Source organism: Pogona vitticeps, chromosome 8, assembly GCF_051106095.1.
Source record: "Pogona vitticeps strain Pit_001003342236 chromosome 8, PviZW2.1, whole genome shotgun sequence".
Classification (NCBI taxonomy): domain Eukaryota; kingdom Metazoa; phylum Chordata; class Lepidosauria; order Squamata; family Agamidae; genus Pogona; species Pogona vitticeps.
This window is the reverse complement of record NC_135790.1, coordinates 22952217-22975947: the sequence shown is the minus strand read 5'-3', so window position 1 is coordinate 22975947 and position 23731 is coordinate 22952217. Positions and strand designations below refer to the sequence as shown.

The window sequence follows — 23731 nt, the reverse complement described above, 5'->3', positions numbered from 1 at the left end:
AACAGACGGTTCAGTCTATCCCCATCCATGAGTCTATCAGAGCTGCCTTCACCATGTACTATGAAATATGCTACGTGCCTGCTTGCTGGCCTGTTGCTTAATATCAGTGATGTGGTGGCTAAATTCTGCCAGTGCCATTTTTCTTTCTTTTGTAGCCAAGTGAGCATTCCCTTCCAACGTGTTCACTGCGAAGTCTGCCAGACACAGAAGGTGTGAATACCAGGACTCCGTTGAGTAGGGGCATAAGATGCCGTGCCAGCTGCTACCTGGGGGATACTGGCAAACATTTAGAAAACTACCCCAAATGAATAATTAAACCCTTTGCACGCTACTCTCTGCTGAAATGGAACATTCTATCCTCTTCATGGGAAGTATTGATGAATATGCAGCTGCTGCACAGCCTATCAACAAGGATTGCCTCTCTCTTTTTTCAGTTGTCATTGTCTCTATTTGGTTGCCATTGCCAATCTGGAAAGAGAAGAGCTTCCTAGACAAACTAGGAAGGATGGAGGCAGCCCATGAGGGAGCTCAGAGATTTTCCCTCAATACGCCATCCATTCTTTGTGCTTTTTAACTCAGTTACACCAAAAGATCCAGGTGTCATCTCCTGACACAATTTGACTGCTACAACAATATTCTCTATGCTAAATGGATGCTTCATTCTAGTATTTTCTCAGTAGTAGACCCTAATCTCTCCAGAAGCATCTCATTGATTACTGTGGGGAAGAAGATGCTGGACTCAGATATCTTTTGGTTTGATTCACAATGATTCTACCCATGCTTTTATCCCTTCTGGTTAGCCCATAACAGCCTGTTCAAGTAGATTTTCTTCTCAGCCCTTAAGAACTGTATTTTGTGGTTGGGTCTGCCGGCTACCCTTGTCCCAGAGCTTCAATGTAATGACATCATTGACTGAGATATCCTTATGTAAAAGAGGACAAAGGGAAATGTAGAAATATGACCATTCCATCACTATTTTCATCATCCTCCTGTATATGGAGGGTGACTTAATAGATCACTTGACTTTAATAAATGTAAATTATTTATTAAATCACAGTTTCTCATTACATATAAACTAGAAAAATGGTTTATTATGATTTTCCCCCAGCATAGTCTTGTACATGTCTAAACAGAAATATTCTCCCTTGAATTTATTGGAACTTACTCCCGTGTCAGTAATTAGAGTGCAGTAACTGTATATAATAATTCCTTCTTTGCTTACCTCTAAGCAAGTCCCATTGAATCTATCTCAACTTTCTTCAGTGTTTAAAAACCTGGAGGTGAAACCAGCAGTTGAAACTCCTTTATGTTGACAATGTTTTCTCCAGCCCCTAGTTTTTACCAAAGAATGCAAAACCAGGTTTTCTGTAATATGGAAACAAATTGGTTTGTCTGTTTAAAGAAGAAAAAAAAACATGGAGTTCTTCTGAATTTTCTAGGAGACTCCATTCCTAAAAACTGTTGGCCAGCAGAATTTTAAGCCAAGTTGTATGTCCAAGTCAAATAAAATTCTTGCTAGAACTGAATCCCCTCCCAAGGTTATTATGAATTAGAATATGCACACTGTATTTGAAATGCCTTTCCCTCCTGTCTCTTCTTGCATATGCTCCAAGCCTGGCCTGTGTGTCTTACAGCAGTGGTCCCCAATCTTGGGCCTCCAGATGTTTGTGGACTACAACTCCCAGAAGGCTTCACCACAAACTCTGCTGGCCAGGATTTCTGGGAGTTGAAGTCCAAGAACATCTGGAGGCCCAAGGTTGGGGACCACTGTCTTACAGGAACCTGTCTGGTAAAGTTTTGTTTGCTTTATTTCTTTCCTGCCTTTCTTTTTTAATGATCTGAAAGCATAAAACCTGGCTCTCTCTCCCCCACTTCATCCTCAGAACAATTTTGTGAGTTTAGGAGAACCTGATAACCTGTGATTGTTCCAAGATAAACTAGAGAACATGGCAAAGTTGGGATCTGAATCCAAGTCTCCTGAATCTTGATCCCTCACAACCATACACCACACTGGCAAGAAGTAATAGCTTTAATGTGGAGTTTGAAGTGAATGGGGCATTTCCAGGTTGCACAAGGTCATCAGAGGAGCTTCAAGGGAAGCATAAGGAGGTTTGAACCACAATGATTAAACAGAAGAGAGCTACTCTTTGCTTGCCTTCTCCAGTTCCTCCCTAGTAACAATCACATGTAAGAATCCCAGTCCAAAATGAAGAGGGAGGAAAGAAGCTAGGAACGTTGCATAAATCTTCTTGGTGTGCCCCATTTATGATATTTTGATCTCTTGTCTCTCAGGACTGCTGTTAAAGGTTTACTGGTCCTCCCCAAACATCATCTTTTGTTATTTCTAGAAATAACTAAATTCCCTGTGTGCTTAGCTGCTTTTTTCTATTGCATGACACCCTCCCTTAGGAGGACAAGGCACTGCATTACAGACTTTCCCTTCCACCTGGGAGTAACAATGCTGTGGGATTTTGTAATGTTCATATCCTGTTTACAACAGCATATCAGTCTGGCTGTGCAATAACCTACTTTTTTCCTCCCTGAACTACTTCTAATAGGAAGTCTTTCTGTGCTGTATTTCAGCTGGCTGCTTCTTTTGCCTCTCTACACCATAGTAGATGGTAAGAAGGAAAGATGCAATGAATGTGTAGAACTTCCTTCAGCTTTATGGGGTATTCCAAGTAGCTCCATTGTGCAGTTGTGAGCTTTTCTTTGCTACATCCTTAAACACCTGTAGAAATGTCCATAGGTGAGCTTTACCCCCATCTCCTTCTTGCAGAAGGCTCTGCCTGCTAACAGATCCATGGTCGTCATCATATAGCTGCAGAAATAACATCCCAGAAACCTTACCAGAAAAATAAACAATAGGAAGATGGTAGCAACTAATGAAAAATGGTAACAACCTAAACATACATCTGTGCTGCAAACATGGGTTGAGTAATCACTGTGTCTGCCTGGGCAAGTAGAAGACTACAATTTTGTGATGGATTGTCCTCTCTAATAGTCAGTTCTTGGCACCCTACTAAGTAACAGGGTGAACTAGATTAATACAGTTGGCATGTTGCTGAAAGGGGAGCTCCTGTAAGAGGTAAAAGTTGTTTATCCTTATGAGAACTTGCCTCACTCTGAAGGTTGCAAAATAGCATACTTTTGCTTTGCGTCTAGTTACTGGAAAGTAAATAGAGACCCCATTTTTGCAAGCTTGATGGCTAAGGCATGGGATGTCGAAGAAAATGCATATCTGCCCTAAATAGATAGATAGATAGATAGATAGATAGATAGATAGATAGATAGATAGATAGATAGATAGATAGATAGATAGATAGATAGATAGATAGATAGATAGATAGATAGATAGATAGATAGATAGATAAACAAATAAATGATATAATAATAGGAAATACCATTTCCCTCAAACTATGCTTTGATTCAATACCTGCATGATTCTCTGGGAGGAAGCTCAAACCATTAAACTTTTAAAAAAAACCAATAAAAAGTTGCCATGTAACCTGCAAGTTTGGAGCTTTGATAGGAACATTGGCTAGGTTAGCTAGTATGGATGGGAAGTGGAGTCCAGAAACATCTAAAGGACCACAGATTTCCCCCTTTGGTAACAGAGGCAAAAGTGCCTAGCAGCTTGTTCAGGTAATCTCTGGCATTTATCCTTTGAGAGTCTGTAGGAGAGGCTCTGCTGCCTAAGCTCCCCCACCCCTTCCATTTGACCTTCCTCAGCAGCTACAGGTTCAGGCTCCATGCTGTTTTCTCCAATACAATGTGCCACATGCAAAGGAATCCAAGCCAACATGGCACCCTGCCACAAGCTTCACAAATCCCACCTTTATGCCTGCTTTTGTTCCTAGATGGACTGGAGTGGAAGACAGACTGGTAGCAGATGTGAACAGTTTGGAACACTTGCCATGCCTAGCTTGCAAGTGGCATTACCTGCTGAGATTCATTCTTCCTCCATGTGATGGTGTGGAAGTGTAATAAATAATGCCACCTATGCTCACACATAATACACAATGGAAGCTAAAAGATGCTTCTTCTATTTCTCTGTCTCCCCTTCTTTTACTTCTTTTTAATTTGAGTTCTGTTCATCTCCTGTCTTGACTTCCAGTGCCCTGTGGTTTATATCTTTCACGTTGCTCATAGCTTCTTCCATCTGATGTTGTGATTTATGTACACACTGACATTCTCTTCCATTTCCTCCTACACACACTCTACCTTGTCCCAATCCCACTATGCAATAAATATTATCTGGCCAAATGAACAACTGAGAACAGATCATGTTCTCTAGAGCATGATTTCCCTTGCACTTCACTCCCCAACCATTACTATTTTTAATTAGCTCCCATCTGTAATTACTGGCCATTTAGGAAACATTCACCGGAAGGAATTTGTAACCTAGATCAACAAAGACAGAATCTGTCCCCATAAGCTCACAAATTCTCTTCCCAGATGCTACGATATAGTCAAAATTTGGAATTCAGTGTGGCATTTGTTTGTTTTTCTCTTTGTTTTGCAAAACTAGGTTTGGAATAATTGGGAATTGTCAGTGTGCCATAAGAACAGCATCCCTGATGAAGTGTGCATTTAGTTGGCACCCTAAATATTAATAGAGAAGTTGAGCTCAAAACTATAAGAAGTAATAATCAAAACTACAGAATAGCAAACAGGAACAATCAAGGGATCCTCTAGATCACGGATTTCTGAGTGTCTTTCTTTCACCAATGGATTTTATTCCCACCATAAATTGTCCAGTTCTCCACAGGCCTCCTGCCATGTCTCTTCCTTCACTGACCTCTCCTCTTCAGAGGATGCAATCAGCTCCTCTTCCTCTCCACCAGCCCCCTCCTTGAATTCTTCCTCACCCTTTATCCCTAGGTAGAGATGGCTTTCTTCAGCCTCCACCTCCTTGCCCAGCTGTTTCTCATGACTGGGCCCATAGACATCCCCTGGCTTCCCCTCTCCATGCCCTCCTGAGGCCTAGGGGTTGGCATTCCCACCAGGCTAGGGCATGGGAGAAGAGCAAACGGCCCACCCAGGGCACCATCCACATCTCCCTCATACCTGGGCACCAAAATTCCTTCGCCCATCTCAACAACCACCACTCCTTGGACTTTGGCCATGTTCAACCATGGCAGGTTGTTGGAATACAACCCTGCAACACCCCCCCCTCCAATAATTTCCACGCCTCAATTCCCCTATGCCTCTTTTGTTATTTCTCTGTGTTTGCTTTCAATTGCAAGCCTCTTGGGAAAAGGACTTGTCATACCTGTTTTCTGTGAATCCTCAGGTACATTTGCCATTATTATCCCCTCAACATCCCTAACGGGGCTGTCTCTAACGATGGGATTTGTTGCTCTTCTTGCCAATGTTTGTTGCTTCCTTAATATCAGTGTTTGGCGTACAGTACATTACATATACAGTATTGATGCCTGTACATGGGTACACATACACTATGAGAGCTAGATTGTACAATATATTAAAAACCGACTTAAAAAGAAACTACAACAAGGCTTTCAATGCTGTAGGCTCTTTGATTTAGTACAATCATTAAAAAAATTGAAGGTGTTGGAAGAATGTAAAAGTAGTGAGGGAAAAAGTCTCCGTGATAGATTTTTTGCAAGGATCTGAGTTTTCCAGAAAGCTACTTGAGTCAAAACTGGAGGTGAGTGTTTCTTTTCTTTCTAAATGGAGCAAGCCCTTAATGTGGATATGGTGGGCAGCAATAAATCCAGCTAAATGCAAGCAGCTTTAGAGAGTCACTTTCCTTGAAAAGGACATTTAGATGGTGGGGCGCGGGGGGTGAGGGGGAGAAAATGTTCTTGGTTGGCATTTTTCCTTAGCTCCTTCTGTGAGTCTTAAAGGTCTCCTCTTCCCCCTCCCACTTTTTTTCTGTTTTAATCAAACTGCCTTCTCCATCCAGATCATCTCCTATTGTCTCATCTGAGTCATTCTGAAGGGGGAGTTCACACTCCACCCTTATATTTATGGTATTATGATCATATTTAGCAAATGTGTTGTTACCTTTCCAGCAGGCGATCTCAAAGCACTTTGTGGATGATGGCGATCATATCTGGGATTTTATTTAAAAAAAAAAATCTCCATAGCAACTATGGGTGTAAAACCCATATGCTTTAATGTTAGTTAGTTAGGCATCCTTCAGTCTCGAAAGACTATGGTGTCGTGCTCTGTATGGAGGACTTGGAACAGCGTCTAGTGTGGCTGAAGAGGCCAATTCAAGAGTGGCAATCTCTTCCACACTGAAGACAAATCCAATCTGTCCCCTGTCCAGCTCCCTGGTTTTGCTGCTTTTGTGACTTTCTCTTTGCCTCGGCCTGCTGGACAAGGGTCTCTTCAAATTGGGAGAGGCCGTGAAGCACTGCCTGCCTCCAGGCTGAACGGTCAGATGTCAGGGTTTCCCATCTGTTGAGGTCTATTCCTAAGGCCTTCAGATCCCGCTTGCAGATATCCTTGTATCGCAGCTGTGGTTTGCCCACAGTTTGTATGGGACCAATGAAGTAGGGCTCAGTATTGCGAAACTACCCAGTAAGACAACACTGCTCAGAGGAAAGATCATCTCTAAAGTTACAACAGCAAAAGGACTTAGTGTTTATGCATTATCAAGATCTATATCCAGCTTTCTTTGAAAAATGCAATAATATCTAAGCAGGTTAGAACTGAAGAATATTACAAGCCCCAAACAATAGCTATGGCAGATCATTTCAAATGAATAATGAAAACATCAACATTGCTGTTCAACTCTCAAAAAGTATTGTGGTGTATTAAAAACTAGCAAGTATTATTTGGTAAACACATTCATGGACAATTTGCCTGGCTATTTTTGGTTGTGTCTGGTGTCTGCTATTTCCTTTCTCATAATCTTTCGATTGCACTTCTGGCTTGCTGATAGATCACTGAATTAGGCATCTGACAGTTTGATTCTCCACTGGACCACTTGGGGGAAAAGCCAGCCTATGTAGCCTTGGACAGGCTGAACCATTCCAGAGCACCCCTAAAGAAGAAAAATACCTAGAAAACCCTGGAAAAGAATTTTACTGATGGGTAGATACTCCCAGTGTGGTGTAGTAGATAGAGTAACAGTCTAGGGTTCTGGAGAATAGGATTCAAATCCCCACTTGGCCATGGAGACTCACTGGGGGAATGGAACTGGTAAAATCACAATTTAAATATTTCATTTACCTTGGAAGCCAGCCTTATTAGGGTGGCTGTGAGTCAGTTCCAACTTGACAGCACAGAGGACACATACAGATAATCCCAGAAGCAAACTAAAGGGATTTGGAAATGGGTGAGAATGTTGGTTGGTTGGTTCACTTTTCATTAAGAATGTCTCAGAACTGATACATTTCTTCAGAAACTCAATGAAACGAACTTGGAGATTTAAAAGCTGAATGTAGGAGAAAGCAAAATGGACAGTTGCATTTCTAGGTAGATAACTTTGTGTGCAGAGCTTTGAAACCTTTGCATTCATCCATGTTTGTGTTGCTTAACGGGCGTCCCCCTCCTTCCCTCCCCTTCAAGCAGGCCACCTGTTTTTAAAATCTACATATCTTGCAGGTGCTGAGAATAGCCATACCTAGCACATCTGGCCAGTATAGATGCTTGAATATTGTGTTCCGTATGCTTTTGATGAGAATTTATCAACATTTATGAATGGCATATCTTTTATGGAAGGAGTATAATTTATATAAATGAATGTAGTAGGAACAAAAGTGGCATATACATCTCCATCTATGTGTCCTGTAGCTCCTTCCTTCCCTTCTGTCTAATTGCAGAAAGCATCCTGCTCCAAATATGCAAACTGTCTGATCTTGATGAAACACTCTGCAAAAACGAAATTAACATGGAGCCCTCCATATAGCCATAGATGCAATAACACCGGTGGTTGCTTTGCTGTGGCATTTTATGAAAATGCCTGCATCCACACAGAAGGTGGACAGCTCCATGTCATAGCAAGATGTGCATTGCTTTATTTTCTCTGTGCCAATATTTGAAAAAAAACCAAGCATCACCACGAATAATAGATAGCATTTAATGCATTATTTCTATTTTAGGATATGACCCACGTAATGGCAAAAATCTGAGAAAAATATCCAGATGAGAATTTTAAACAGACCCCAGTACAAGCAAGCGCGCTGTGAAAGAAAAATACTTCGCAGGAGCTCTGACACAGCTTCCTTTGTGTACACATCCTACAACTCAACACACATACCGAAAACAAATTCAAAGACCTGAAGTCTGACTTAAATTAAGCTTTAGTTGAATTCGGGACTGTGATTCTTGGCTGAAATCCAATAGAAGCATGGGACGCGATCCTGACCCTTTGCAATCTACATCATTCCCTGTAGTGTAAGACTTCATTACTCTAATTATAGTCCTGGCTGGCATTTGGGAACATGCTATTAATTGGTCACCAGAGTCTCCAGCTTCCAGTGCACAGTATTTGCTGAAGTCCTTTTTAATAACAGTGAGGCTCATCATGTTGGGTGTGGGGAGGAGAGGAGGGGAGCAGGAATCATTATTGGCAACGGCGGAGAAAGGAAGGGTACCAAACAGCATGGCTGGGGAGTGCTGGAATTAATTCTCTCTCTCTCTCTCTCTCTCTCTCTCTCTCACACACACACACACACACACACACACACACACACACACACACACACACACACACACACACAGAGAGAGAGAGAGAGAGAGAGAGAGAGAGAGAGAGAGAGAGAGAGCTGCTAGATATATATGAGAGATGTAGAATTGGTGGTTGGAGAGGGAAGAAGATTGCAGATGGAGATTGCAGGTGGGAGACAAATGGGTGGCTGTAGGGAAAGCAGAGACAGAGAAAATAATAAAGGAGCCTAGAAGGTGAAAATGGGGAAGGGGGAGGAGGCGGGATTTTACACAGCTGCTGTTGGCCTCCTTACTTGTCTATCTAACTAACTAGCTATCTACCAAAATGTAAGAGCAGAAGATCTGTATGTCTGCTGAGAGCACAACATGCATTTTTCAGAAGCATTCTGAAGAAAAAGAAAAAGTCTGGGCCGTTATGTTTAAAGTTACACTCTGTATGGAGCCAGATTTTAAAATGAACTTAATAATAATAATAATGCCCTGTCAATTTTGATTTATGGTGACCCATTTCAGGGTTTTCCAGGTAGAAATATTCAGAAATTCTTTACCGCCCCCTTCTTCTGGGGGTGCCTTGGGACTGTGCAGCTTGCCCAAGGCTACCCAGGCTGGCTCTTTTCTCCTGGGGGGCACAGTGGGGGAATGGAACACCCAGCCTATGGCTCTGCAGCCAGGTACTTAACCCATTGAGCTATCCAGCCCAAATGAACTCAGCAGAATTGAAACACCAGAGGATGTGCAAGAATCGTCAATAGTGCCCTTATGATAATTGAATAAATACTCCTGGTGCTGAGGCAGGGCATGTATGCATATTGGATGTCCCCTTGTTTGGCTTAATTTATTTTCCCCAAGTTGAGCTTCTCTACGTTTACGGCTGCCCCCTTTTCTTTTGGGAACACAATGCAACTGGACTAATAGCAAACTCCACCCCTGAATATGGTGGCTTCAATGTAGGTTCTTCAGAAAAGGGAAGTATTGGCTGATTCACAAGAACCTCAATGTTTGCACATTTCTGGGTTGGGCGATACCTCCATTGGATTATTTATGGAATTGTCACCCAACCCGGAATTTGGCTTGTCCTTACAGATAACATGGCTGCTTTGCTCCAAGATGAAGTTTCCACAAATACAAAAATAAAATTATTTGTCTAAAACAAGAGGGAAGATGTGTAGCTGACATGATGGGAAGCAAGAGCAAGATGTCTGAGAAGGAGGGGAAGTGAAGAATGAAATGGGTATCCTGGAAAATAGAGTGAATGCCTGAAAACTGAATTAGGGAACATTTGGTTGCAATTCCTAAATACGTGCTATTAAGTTCATATTGCACTCTGCAAATTAAAGTCTTACATGGATCCTGAAAACACAGAGGAATGTGTGGGCCCCCCCAGATGTTATGGAACTGCAGCTCCCCTCACCATAGGCTATGCTGATAGGAGTTGCAGCCCAACAACATCTGAAAAGCTGCACATCCTCTACCCCTCCATCACTGGAGATTGCCGGCTACCATCGACCCACTCATTAAAGTAGCTTGCTTCCCCCTGTTACAGAAATGGAACTCCATCCACCGACAAAAGTCAGAAACAGCTGGTCCCGTTTTCTGAGTGAGTCATAGAAACCATTGTCTTTACCTAACTTCTTGTTCCCTGCTCCTCTTAATAGTTTATTATGCAACAGCTTCAGAGCACCAGCTGTGTGTACGAAGAGAACAGGGAAGGCATCTCATTCCCCAGGTGGGCTACAATACAGGGGCCCAGGGCAGAGATTTCATTCTCCTGAGTCCTGACTTTTGTCGGGTAAATGTCCACCCATGTCTCATTTGCAGCATTTCTATTAAGTGGATTGTTTTGGAGCATGACTGTACCACATATCAGCTTTGTCCATGATAAAACACCACCTTCTAATTAAACCTTTTGAGTGAGGGACCTTTCAAATGTCATCTTCATCACATGCCTGGAACAAAGATAGCATTGTACAACAGGAGTGAGGAATGTTGACCGTCCAGATGTTGTTGGACTCTGATTCCATTGTTTGGTTGATCACTCCCTGTTGTTCATGCTGGCTAGGGCCAATGGGAGTTGCACGCCAGCAACAGTCAGAAGGCCATACATTCCCCTAGAGAAGGAAGAAAAAAAAAAGAATATGCAGCTAATAAAAGGAGTGACACTAATAATGATGACATTATCTAGCTGTTTGAGCTATATGTAATGTTTTCTATTCAGCAGGAAGGCATGAAGTCCCATGTTCTCTAACAATCAAGGATGATGATTATGACATTGTTGTTTGATGCTGCATCTATCATCACTTTTGTCATTGTGATTGTCGTTGTCATGATAACCATCTGTTTGCCACATGAATTGAACCATCTCTCACTCAGATGTACTGACATCTACAGTGTATGCAGTTAGGGGAAAACTAACACGTTGATGGATGAGTAAGGAGTGAGGACTGATATGAACCAATATCTCATCTTACGTGGTGGACTGGGAGTGGACACGAAGCCTACGGCTTTTGGATTAATGGCTGGACGAGGAATTCTTGGAGTTTAGCTGTCCTTGACTTCCTGCTTGTTGGAAGGGAGGAGTTATACTAGAAGATGTGCAACAAGTAGCGCTGATGGAGGACTCAGACAGTGAATAACACTTGGTTTGGGGAGGAAGGGCAAACATATTGTGGAATAACTGTATGGGGGTATCTTATTGTGGTTGCTTAACTGTGGACTATGCCCATTCTGTTTTGTTTGGTTTTCTTATTTCTTCCAAGTGCCAGCCAGAAGTGATCACACTTGTGGCTGGCAAAATGCATTCCTTGTTAATATATATTTATATATAATTACAGCCTAAAATTTATTACGCAGATTTATTTTGTAATTGCAGTTTTTAATATACATTTGTTGGCAATAAAACGTTGGAAGGATAGAATCTGAAAAAAAAACCGATTGCAGACATCAAAGTTTAAAATGTTTCTAGATAGTAAATTTGGTCTCTGTAGGAAATTAATTTCTGGTCTCAGGATTCCCATCTAAAGGCTGTGACTAAATGCAGAGCCTTATTGCTTGCTCGCTTTTGCTTTGTTTCCCACCTGACTTAACACTGTTACCCTGTGGCAAACAGAAGCTTCATATTTTCAGAACTTTTTCTTGACCTTATGCAAGATGGGCCAATACAATTTGGAGCTTGTTGCCACTGCTGCTCCCCTTGTGACCAGCTCAGCTACCTTCCTTTTGAAAAGCATGATTAAAAAAAAAGGCAAGGAACAGGCAGGGAGTCGTGAGTAGGGGTGTTATTAGAGCAGAACTTTACATTTTGCCAAGACAATGTGGCTTTCCGCTGATGAACTTGGTAATAATTTGGGAGGGGCAGCAGCAAGCGACAGGGTTTAAAAAGGAAGCAATGATGATTGCTTTGCTTGAGACCAAAGAAAGGTTGATTAGTCTGGGTAGTGAAAAGAATTTAATGGAATGGGAGGGGAGCTCGCTGAATCCCAAGCAACACTGATTGATGAATTGGGGGGGTCACCTTCTCTACCCAGCATTCCAGACCCTCCAGCTGTTCAACCTTTTCCACTTTGCCTGTCTATCCATTTATGGATACATCCTAATCCCTCCAGGTTTGCCTGTTCTTTCCACTGAAAACTGGGCTCTTCCTCATCCACACACAAGGCAAACATGCAGCCAGACAGCCTTTTGCTTGTGTATACGTAGATTTTGCATTTTTTCATACTACTTTCTTTTCACTGCTAGGAATAATTCTGAAATAGCAGCTTCTTATCCCAAGAAATAAATGCTGGTTTGTCCATCTGACCTCAACTTGGAGTAACTGTTAAAGCCTGCCTACTTCCCCCCCCCCTCCTCCATTGCCTGGAGATAGAAGAGTCTCTTTGGATAACCCTAAATTGCAGTATTTTAGATAGGGTAGTAGTCTCGAGTCCTCCTGGTGCTGGGAGACAACCTAAGGCAGATCCTGTTTTAAATATTTATCACAGAGGCCATTCTTCCTCTTCTTCCTCTTCCACTTTTCCTTCTAGGGCAGTGGTCCCCTACCTAGGGCCCCCAGATGTACTAAAACTCCCAGAAGCCTTACCCACTGGCTCTGCTGGCCAGGATTTCTATGAGTTGCAATTTTACAATTGCCATTCCCCCAATGAGTTTCCATGGCCAAGCAGAGATTTGAACTAAATCTTCTGAGTCAGGTCCGTCACTGTATCTGCTATGCCACACTGGATCCTCCTGAACACAGTTGAACTACTAATATTGCTGCTGGAAGTGCCACTTTTCTGTTTTGTCCGAAAACTCAGTGCCACTGAGTGTTTGGTGGGACATCAAGCCAGATAAATCAGGCAAAATAAAAATTGGAAAACAAAACAAAGAATGATGTGGTACCTTAAATATTAGATCTTATGTTTAAGTGTGAGTGCTCATGGCTGTCACAGTGGGTCTTCTGGTTTTATTGTTTTGATTTTAATTTTTGTCTGATTCTATTTGCACAGTCTATGATTTGCAAAGAGGGCTCCTTCTTTGAATATCCTGGGAAGTCTGTCTAAAATAGAAGCTATACAAGGTAATCCCAGGCATATCCTAGGTAAATCCCACCAAATTAAGCGTGTGTATGTTTAATCATGCATAGGACTGGAGCAGTAGGATAACATCACTGCAACAGGCTGTCTTCGCTTGTCAATTGGAGCAATTTCACCCCACTCCACCACCACACCTTCATTAAACAATCTGCTGGAAAGTTCACCCACTCCATCTGGGAACATTTCTATTAAGATGGCAGGATAGGAACTATTTGCTCCTTAGCTCTCAGGTTTGCAAAACGGTGGATGGTTTTCTTGTATTTACTTTCCCAAAGAGTATGTAAAGGGTGATTCTAATCTGTGCTGCTGATTGAGAGTGAGCTCCAGGTTAATTAACTGAGTGTGTTGTGTGGTTTTTTTTAAAAAAAATCTGAACACTGGTTTAAAGAGGCCATGTGAACCTATACTAAAGTCTGTCTTTTAGCTTTAGCTAGCCCGTCAGTTGGACAACTGACAGTGAGATGTTTGTCCTGGACCTTTCGAGTCCATGCTACCAGAGTCTCAAGAGTAAGAGATGGTGCATGTAAATGCTTACCCACCACAATCATGAAGAGCGCATCTCAATGTCTGTCTACCAATATAGCCTGCTTTACAGAGTTGATGTAATAGTAAATTGGGGAGAGATCCTGACCTTCCTAGAAGTAAGACAAGCTAAACATTTAGATCATGACAACCAAATCAGGTTGTAGCCATATTCCTTCCGGGCCAGTGATAGGAAACATTTGGCCCTTGAGATTTTGATGACCAACTGCTCCCAGACTAGCTAGAGCTAGGAACTGCATGTCACCTGCATCTGGAAAGCCACCCTTCATCCATCTAGCCCAGAATTGTCAACTCTGCCTTGGCAGCTCTCCAAAGGTTTGGACAGGATTCTCTCCGGGCCCTTCCTAGATATCCTCTTGACAGTCTCTAGTGGTCTCCCATCCAAATATTCTTCGGGCCCAACCCTGTTTAGTAGCTGAAGTTAAATTGAGGTCAGGGTTTTATGCAGGTCTGCAGTGAAGAGCTGCAAAGGAAAATGAGGCAGGTAGCCGAGGGAATATTGCCATTTTCTGCTTGCCACGCAGAAGGTGAGAAGAGCTGTATATTTCATGGAATTGCCATAAGAAGTGAGTTTATAGTGAGTCACGCATTGATCTTCCAAGCACCGTATACCAGTTGGCAGCAGTTCTTTCAGGCTGCATACAATGTTTTGCTCTTTTCCTCCAACCCCCTCTTTTGAATGCCAGACAGTAAACCAGGCTCCTTCTGCATGAAAAGTATCTCCTCTGCAACAGAGGCTAGAAACAGACACTGGATATAACCCATAACTGGAGCCGAAAACACATCTGTGTTGCACAGAGATGACAATTGTGGCAGTCTTTCTGTGTTTGTGAAACCAGCCTTTAAAGGAATCCCATGCTGATATCCTGAAGACCAGATACCAAACAAAACAAGCTAATTTGCAAATTCCTGGAGGTGAGAGGAATGCCTGCTGTGACACGCAGCTGCTTCCATTAGTAAAGGGTTCCCTCCTCCTGGTCACAAGCTTGGAGCTGGCATGATGTAGTAGCAGCAGCGCATAGAGTTTCAAACTAGCGGCCAAGTGACCCGGGTTCAAATTTGTATTTGGCCATGGATACTCACTGGGCAGCTGGCAGCAGTAAACCATTCCTTGAGCATCACATGTACCTCAAAACCCCTATCCAGCCTCTGCATAATTCAGAAGTGACTTTATAGCACATCACAACAGCAATGAAATAAGCTATCCCCAATGTCTGAGCTATCATGTAAATGGGCAGCTGGTTCCTCTCTGCATTGATAGGGCAGGAGGTTTTCCTGGCACTGGGAAATTTGTCTGCTGTAAGGTGGAAATGGCAAATACTGTAGAAGGCGGCGGAACAGAATTACCTCTCTCCTCGCCCTACGTAGCATCTCTCTTTTGCACATTCCCACAAATTAGATCTCTAAGGACCCTTCCATTTTTAATGCTTTAAAGCCTCTAGCTGTGTCAGGAAGTTGTGGCAGTTGTGTTTATTTTTATTTGTTTATACTGCAACACCATGCTGTCCCTACAAGCCCTGTTTCGTAACACTCTGCATCTTGTAACTGTGCGGGAGGAGAGCGGAGCCAATGAAAGCCTGCCATGATCTGGGGAGGGAGCCACACTGATTAGAGGAACCCTGGCTTTGCCAACCGTTTGTCTGCATGTTTAAAGCCTACTCATGAAGTTGCAGATTCCAAAGGAGCTTGCCGACATTGTGCTTCAAAGATACAGCATGTGCATCTCCTCCTCTGTGTTTGTTCCAGCTTAATGTTGAATAATTCTACACGGTGCTTTCTGCAAACTTTGGATAAAATGCCCCCCATGACACCCCTATTCCTCAACAGAATGTTTTTCTGCACTTAATACAGAAAGGCAGATTTGTGGTCTTTCTCAGAGCACACTTGCATTTATCCTGTTTTAAGGTCTGATCTGGCTTTTACTCTGATTATTTGGCCTTTTTCTGTTATCCACATAATGTTTTGCTTACTCAGATTTCAGCCAAGCTTTTTTAAAATGGGGTTCCATTACTTTTTATTCAGCATAGAGAGTAGATTTTCCCCCTTTTAGATGATAATGATGATGATGATGATAATCATCATCATCATCGTTTGGTTTCAGTAAAGCTTTGCATTGTGTCCCCCCCTCCGTGGTTGCTTTTAAAGATCCTAAAAAGGCTGGAGAACAGAATATTAATCAATCTCTCTCTCTCTCTCTCTCTCTCACACACACACACACACACACACACACACACACACACACACACACACACACACACACACACACACACACACACTGTGTGTGTACTGTTTTTCACAGTTAAAAGTCCTTCCTTCTGCAGTATATGTTCTTGGATAATTATTTTCATTGCTCCCCTTTCCCGAACAGAAAAAGGCCATTGGGTTTTAAGTTAAGTACTTTGAAGTTTATCTTCAGCATCTACGCTCAAAAGAATACAGATTTTTTTTTTGGCACTTTAAAAACTGACAAATATTGTCTACCAGAAGCTCTCTTGGATGGAAGATCAATCTATCTCTATACATAGCATCATCCTCATTTTAGAATTGCAGACCCTATGGATCCTCAAATCTAGCCCCTGTCCAGGAGGCCCAGGGGGGAACTGAACGTCCTTTGGCTCTTCAGCCAGATAGCTAAACCATGGAGCTACCCAGCCGTATCTGGTGATGTCAAATGCGCTCCATGAAGCTTTAGGCCAAATAATAATTGCCACTCTTCAAAGGGTTACCGAGCTTGTTGTCCTTATTTTGCTGCAGACGCACATGGCAAATGTATGCAGGGAATATGTACTGAAGAAGGAAGCTGGGTGAGATGGCCTCCAAAATATTTCCCAACTCTATAATTGCCCTATGATCCATCACATACTTTCTTGGGAGGAAGTCCTATTGATTTCCAAGCTAAGGAAACCTGCAGTGGAGCTCTAGAAGAGAACATCCACCCTGTTGGCCAAGTCCTGTTCCAGCCTGTCTTTTGCAATCCTTAGCTATGGGAGGGAAGGAGGATGGGGATAGACTGTTACCATGTGAATATCAGGCAGGAGTGGACGTCTTTATGTATTTATTTATTTTTGGTCTCCCTGAATTGGGAGAACAGGACACAGAGGAATCCTTCTTCCCACATCAGATCACTTGTGAAAGATGATGTCAGGGAGTCCCATCCCTGTACTGAAAGGAAGAGTAGCCTGGGATAACCTGTGGGGGAAGAAGCAACTCACACCCCCTCCCCATCCTTCATTCTTCAGAAGGCACCCTTGCCCAATTTAGAGAAAGTTTGCTTTGGGTGCAGGGTGGCTGGGTGGGACTCCAGATTTTCAGTTTGCTATCGAGTGGCATGGCATCAACCCCCAGTTCCAAACGACTTCTCAGTGGTGAAGTTCACCAGGTGCCCCTGGACCAGCCTATCTCTCTCTCAGGTGCATCTTTCTTGGAAAGCTCTTGTGGTGATAGAATTGGATATTGGGGTGGGATTGGGGGGGGGACACAATTCATGTCCTTGGAAAGGATGAGGATAGTAGTATAGGATGGATGCAATAAACAAATCACTTCAGAAGGAATTGGGGGCAGACTTAATCGAACTTCCATTTCTATTCTTTTTTTATTGCTGTTGCTGTTCTTCTTGTTGCTTCTGAAGATCTCCATGCTGAACATCTCTCGCTGGCTGTCATGAAAAAAGGAAGGGGGGCGAGATGTGATATCGGGGCTACTTCTGTACCGGTCTCCCCGCAAGCTTGGGTTTCTGCACAGAGTGAAAAAGAAAGAGAGAGTCCCTGGTGCAAAGTGGTGTGGATCTCACGCTCCCCCGCTACTCTCATTTACCCGGAACATTGAAGCCTGAGGCGGAGCTCTGTGCGAACTCAAAGTTTGCATCCCGCATTGAGTGTGTGTGTGTGTGTGGAAAAAACAACCACCACGACACGCCAAACAAAAGAACCCTAGCCAATCCCGACCGTGGCTGGCTTGCTCTGTGTTTTCCCTACGGCTGCCTCCTCCAAGCCGGGAGTGCGTGCGTGTGCTTTGTCGCGCGTGTGAGTTGCTTCCTTGCTTGCTCCCGCGGAATAGCTCAGCTTGGCGTTGTGCTGCTGCTGCGGCGGCGGCGGCGGCAGTCCGTGGGAATGGCCGCGGAGCCGCGGGGGGGGGGGGAAGGACCGCCGGGAAGCCCGGCCACGACGAGATGCCGCCTCGTTCGCCCGCCGATCCTTCGCAGGGATTCCTGCCCCCGGGCTGAAGCCCAAGAACCTTCGCCAGCGCGCAGCAGCTGGCGCGGGGAGGGTTAAAGCGGACCAGAGCCCCCTATTTGCTCCCTGACTCTCTCTCTCTCCCCCCCTCTCTCACACACACATACACCCTCATGAGTGCGCGCGCGTGAGTGTGTGTGTCCGTGTGTCCGCTTCTCGGCTCGGGCGCGATTCATATGCGAGGTCCGCCGCCGCCGCCGCCGCGGAGCCCAACGGGCTGGTCAGTGATGGAGTCGCTGCCATGACAACCCCGGGATGTCGGCGGGCGGGCGCGCGCGCGAGCGGGATTCGGCGGAGATGCTCCTGGCGAGCAAGGCGAGCGGAGCAGGGATGCTGAAACTGGCGGCGGCAGCATCAGCATCAGCAGGGGCAGGCGAGGAGGAGGAGGACGAAGCAGCAGCAGCAGCAGCAGCCTCGGGGCCGGCGGCGGCGGCCACCCGCTCCTCGGCGTGCCTCGCCCGGAGAGAGCGCTGAGCCCCTCTGGCCCGGACGCTGGAGCGCGGGACGGGAGGAAGGAAGGAAAAGCAGGCTGGCCCCAGCGAGCTGGCACTTGGCGAGGCGGCCAGGGAGCCCGAACCGGCTGGTTGCCCACCCATCCACCCCCACCTTCCTCTCGTTCTCACTTCCATCGGATTTGGGAGAGTTGCTGAGAAAGGGGAAGTTTTTTTGTGTGTGCTTTTTGTTTGGTTGGGTTTTTTTGGCAAGGGGGAGGCGACGTCGCGCCTCTCTCTGTGTGTCTACGTGTGTGCGCGACTGCTTTTCCCTTGAAACAACAACAAGAACAACAACCAACAAGTCTCCTTTTTTTGCGGGAGGCTTCCTGAAGCGCCGGCCTCTGCCGTCTCCTCTCTCCGGGTCCATCGCCGTCTCTCTCTTTCTCTCTCTCTCTCTCTCTTTCTCCTCCCCTCCTATTTCCTGCCAGAGAGAGTTGCGTTTCCTCCTTCTTGGGTTATAAACTTTTGATGCCAGATCTGCGCAGCGCGTGCCCAGCGGAATCTTAAAGTGGCATCTGGAAAACAGACGGAGGAGGAGGAGGAGGAGGAGGAGAAGGATAAGAAGAAGGAGAGCCGTGACCTTCGCTTTTCGCTTTCGCTGGCTCGTTTCTCCGGCCTCAGCACCCTCTTTGCCTCTGTTTCCTCTGCTTTTCCCCCCCCCTCCTCCGCCGCCCTCCTCTTCCTCCTCCTCCGCTCACCTCCTGCGCCTGGCATCCAAGAATTTCCTGGGGAGCCCTTGCAGCCGCCGTTTGGGAATCGGATCTCCAGGGCCGGATTTCCTTCGGGGACTCTGCGAATCCGTCGGCCCGCCGTGCCCCCCACCGCACCTCCACCCACCCCCTCATCCCAGTACCCCCCCCCGAACAACCACCTCGGTGCATCCCACCCACCCCCTCCCGCCGCCGCCGCCGCCACCACCACCTCTCCGCCGCCGACCCCACCATTGCCTCTCGGAAGGTCCCTGCAGCCCAGGATGGGGGTCGGTGGGGGCTGCTTAGTCCTGCCCTGGCGGTGCCTAGTCGTCCTGTGTCTCAGGCTGCTCTTCCTTGTGCCCGCAGGAGTGCCCGTGCGCAGCGGAGAGGCCACCTTCCCCAAGGCGATGGACAACGTGACCGTCAAGCAAGGGGAGAGCGCCACCCTCAGGTAGGAGCAGATGTTTTTCCTACGGGGTCGTTTGTTGTGCTCGGGGACCGGGGCTGGGGTGTGTGTGGGGGGGGAGACGGCGTCGGGGCCCCGACCAGGGTGGGGGGAGCCGCTACCCGAACACAGACCCCCCGCGGCTCGGAAGCGGCGATGCTGGGAAGAGTAGGGGCGAGTGGCTGCCCAAGGCGATGCTGGCGGTGGTGGTGGAGGAGGAGGAGGAAGACGTGGGGCGATGGTTGCTTCGGGCTGGCGAGGGCCGTTGGGCGAGTCAAGCCGGTTGTGAGACGTAGCATCTCTCGGCACCCCGTTCATTTGCTTCCCTGCCCCTTGGGGTGGGGTGGGGGCGCGTGTCAGATCGCTGTTGCTGATGTGACGTGTGTATGTTGTGTGTGTGTGTGGGGGGAAGATCCCCTCCGTGTCTGGGGCTGTCAGCCTCGGGGCTGTCAGGTCTGCGGAGGAATGTGGTTGCGCGGTGGCGGTGGTGGAGGACGAGGCTGCTCCGGCGTCTTTGGCTCCTGGCGGAGTCGGAGGGGGCTGCCGCCGAGCATGGGGCAGGCAGAGCAAGTGTGGAGCAGAAGGAGCTTTAAAATAAATAAATAAATAAATGGAGACTTGTGTGCCAGGCAGCCAGGTCGCCACATAGATGCGATGGGGTGCCAGGGTAGTATGGAAAAGAAGGATGCAGGTGCCAGCCGGTTGGCAGAGGCGCCAAAGCGACAGCGAAGTGTAAGTTTTGCACTGCCCTATAGGTGCCAGTTTTGCATTGGAGATGTTGGGAGGAGGGGGTCGGGGATGAATTGCACATGCATGCGGAGGGTGGGCGGAGAGTGGACATCTGGCACAGCATTCCCCCCCCCTTTCCTTTTTTTAAAAGACTAGCTTGTAGCTCTTGCTGGTTTCTGGAGCTCTGATGTCTTGCAAAGATCTGGGGTTTCCTTCCTCCACCCTTCACCAATTGTTTTATAGTCCCTGCACACACCTGTTAATATCAAATCAGTCTTTTGCTCCTGGGACACCTCTTAGGAATTCTGATGGATTCTCCCCCTCCTGCTCAACTTGCACTGTTTTGCTGGGAGAAAAATGCAGGTGGCTTCCCTACAGATGGGCCACTGCCTTGGCAGACTGCTTTGCCAGTCTTGTCGGTTTATTGTCTGAATGAGTTTACAGGCACAGATGGGATGACCTAGGCAGGAGAAGGAGGTGGGAGTTCTGGTTATCTGAAGCATGGTGGAGGGGAAGGCAGGCCTGATCTGGGGGTGTACTCCCTTCTGCACTTTGTTGTCAAAGAGTCGGGTCCATGAAGGGCCCAATCATCATCATTATCACTGAGCTGAAACAGCAGACGGTACTTCTGTAACACCTTGAACTTACGGAATTTGCACTTTACGGTCCAATGAAGTACAATCTTGAACTCTACATATAGTAGGTTACTAAAGGGTACATAAGGAAGATACATAATTTTGTAACATAACTGTAGAAATTACAAGACTGTCCTGCTTAGCCATGTGGCTTATACTACAGGTAATCTAGTTGGCCAGTGAACCCAACCACACCCAGAATTGCAGAACTGGACTATGTGTGGGGCAGAGGAAGTCAAAGAGGTCAAAATAGTTTGTTGTTGGATTACAATGTAGTGTTTCTTGCTTCAACCAAATAGATCTTGTTTTAATAAGCCAGACCCTGAACCATGCAGTTAATCCCTACTTTGTTCTTATCCTGTGACAAGCTATGGTCAATTAAGAAAGCAACAAGCGAAAGAGGTATCTCAATGGTAGGCCACAATGTCTCAGTTGCACAGTGCTTCATTTCTTAAAAATACAAGATCTTGAGTTCAAATCTTCATGCAAGGAAAGCTCTCCAACATACTGCCTGTTGTTCATTAATTAATTAGTCTTGTGCCATTAGTGAACATGTCTTATGTAACACAGGACATTTCTGGACAAATGGCTTTCATTGATAGAATTTATGATGAGGAGTTTACAATCTGTGCATGCTCCAGTGCACCATTTATCATTGTTTCAGGATGTCCAAGTTTGAGTCCTGTCTTTGATAAGAGGTTTCAGGACTAAGCCAAATGGGTGTGTCTTACAGCTCCCTGATTCCTTTCTCACCACCAAAGCAATGGGTGATCCATGCTCTTTCACTCCTAGCACGATAGGATTCTTGGAACATTCCACGAATTAGAAGAGAAAGTTTCTATGATATCTTACCTGTTCATACCACCCTTTAGCATCTGCCCCACTGAAGAGAACAGGAACATTTGTTTCCAGCAGTGTGCAGGAGCTTTGGAGGGTTAATTTTCCACCAGGAATTGGAATCTGCACCTGCCTAAAAATGAATGCAAACTATGAAAAATCAAAATTCAATGTGGTTGGAAGTCCATTCTGGGGGCGGGGGTGGAGGGCACCTGAGTTGCACATTGTCCACCCCAGGCCTGTCGCCTCACACCCACAACAGAACTGTCAAGTTGTCTGTGGTAATTTTTACTTGCAAGCTGCTACGCAGGAATAGGTATAAAGTTTACCCATTGAACTCTGTTGGGCTTCTGAGTAGACCTATCTTGGAAACACACCAAGGCTGATTTAACAAGAGACATTCTTTCTCCCAAAAGAACCTTGGGAAACTGTAGTAATTCAGTGAAAGAAACTGGGGATTGCCAACAGAATTGTGTTAGTTAGGGCTGTACCTATCATTAAGCAAGATGGACAAGGTGCCTCAGAACAGATGCTTAGAAGGGACAAGGAGTGATGGAAAAGAGTTGGAAGACACAATTATGTATTCCAGGTGGTCTGCCTTCCATCATCTGACTGAGCACTTTCAGAAGGCAGTGTATTGACACAAGTGTCAGTTGCTGGATTTGGCCGCCATCTTGTCTTTCACTGCAGGCAGCAGAAAAAAAAATTGTAGGCTGCCACAGCTTAGCAATCCACCGCACAGAATCTGGGCTCTTTTGGGAATCTGTTCTTCACATCTGAAATTCATGAAGCATGCACAGAGTGCAAAGCCCTGAACTGAGCATGAATGGCTGACATAAGCAACACATCCAGGATCAGAGCTCCAGACTTTGTTTTCACTGTCAAAATGTCCGTGGACGGTAACTAGGGTGCTAAAATTACTTAATTAGCAACAGAGGTAGGTTGGCGGGCTTGCTGTCTATGACAAATCAAGCTCAGGTGCCTCTCATCTTAGAAATGAAACACTGGGCTCAGTAGGGGTTTTGTGTTGCAGAAGAGTGTGAGTGGAAATCGCAGGGGTAAAACCACTGTTGTTGCATAAAACCCAGAGATGTTTGTAATGCTGGCAGGGCCCAGGAGAGTTCTTCTGCTATACATGATGCACGGTTTGGAGAAGGCCATTTCAGGTTCTCAAATGGCTGAAAAGACTGAAGCATTAGGAGAATAACACAGCTTTCCCTGGGAGGGGAACCAGTGTGCGAGAGGCTGCATTGCTTCTCAATGAGCCATTTGTTGGCCCTTCCCAGCTGCTTGCTTGTCATTTATCTCCCCATTTTTCTGGGACAGAGGGAGACTCATTGGGTCAGGCGGACAAATCACACATAACCATTCATATCGGAGCCATCTTATTCTCTCTCGTTTCCAAAAGTACTAAGAACTGAGCATTTCTTACTCTAGTGGTTTGGAAATAGAAGATTAAATTATTAATCTTGAACAGTGAGAGAGAGAGAGAGAAAAGACAGAAAGGAGAGACAGACAGTGAGAAAGGCTACATACCATACTCTTGGCATGGAGGGTGCCCGTGGATTTTAGAGCTGATGCTAGAGCACAGATTCCTGGTTCTGAAACAACCGTTTTGTTCATTGATTTTGCAGTTCTGCAGAAAGCAACCATTAACAAGCTTCCCACTTAGGCTGAAGACAGATGATATGGTGCTTTATGTTTTTCTTTTTTGTGTTTGGTGGTGGCTATTTTGAAAGAAAGGGGAAAGGTCCTTGAAAAAAAGTACTTAATTTTCTATTATCCTTTCCCTCGTTCACTTCTGCTGGACAAATTCTGCAGATCTGTGTAGTGTTTCATAAACCTGCGAAATGTGTTTGACCCTAGGAGATAGCGGGACGAAAACAAAGCAGTCTGTGCACATCACTGGA

At 45.4% G+C, this 23731-nt stretch overlaps 1 protein-coding gene across 5 annotated transcripts in view; it reads left to right on the top strand.

The window, feature by feature from the left end:
• The window catches only part of LOC110078188 (opioid-binding protein/cell adhesion molecule homolog), a 789058-nt gene that overhangs the window by 404716 nt on the left and 360611 nt on the right, over positions 1-23731 (top strand). For 2 of the 5 annotated variants that reach the window (XM_072979113.2, XM_072979111.2), the window contains exon 2: positions 19542-19626. In XM_072979113.2, coding sequence (XP_072835214.2) covers positions 19542-19626 — 85 coding nt within the window. Of the gene's footprint in view, positions 1-18253; positions 19627-23731 lie in introns of those variants that run through there. The other 3 variants (XM_078379829.1, XM_078379830.1, XM_078379831.1) reach the window with 3 other exon arrangements.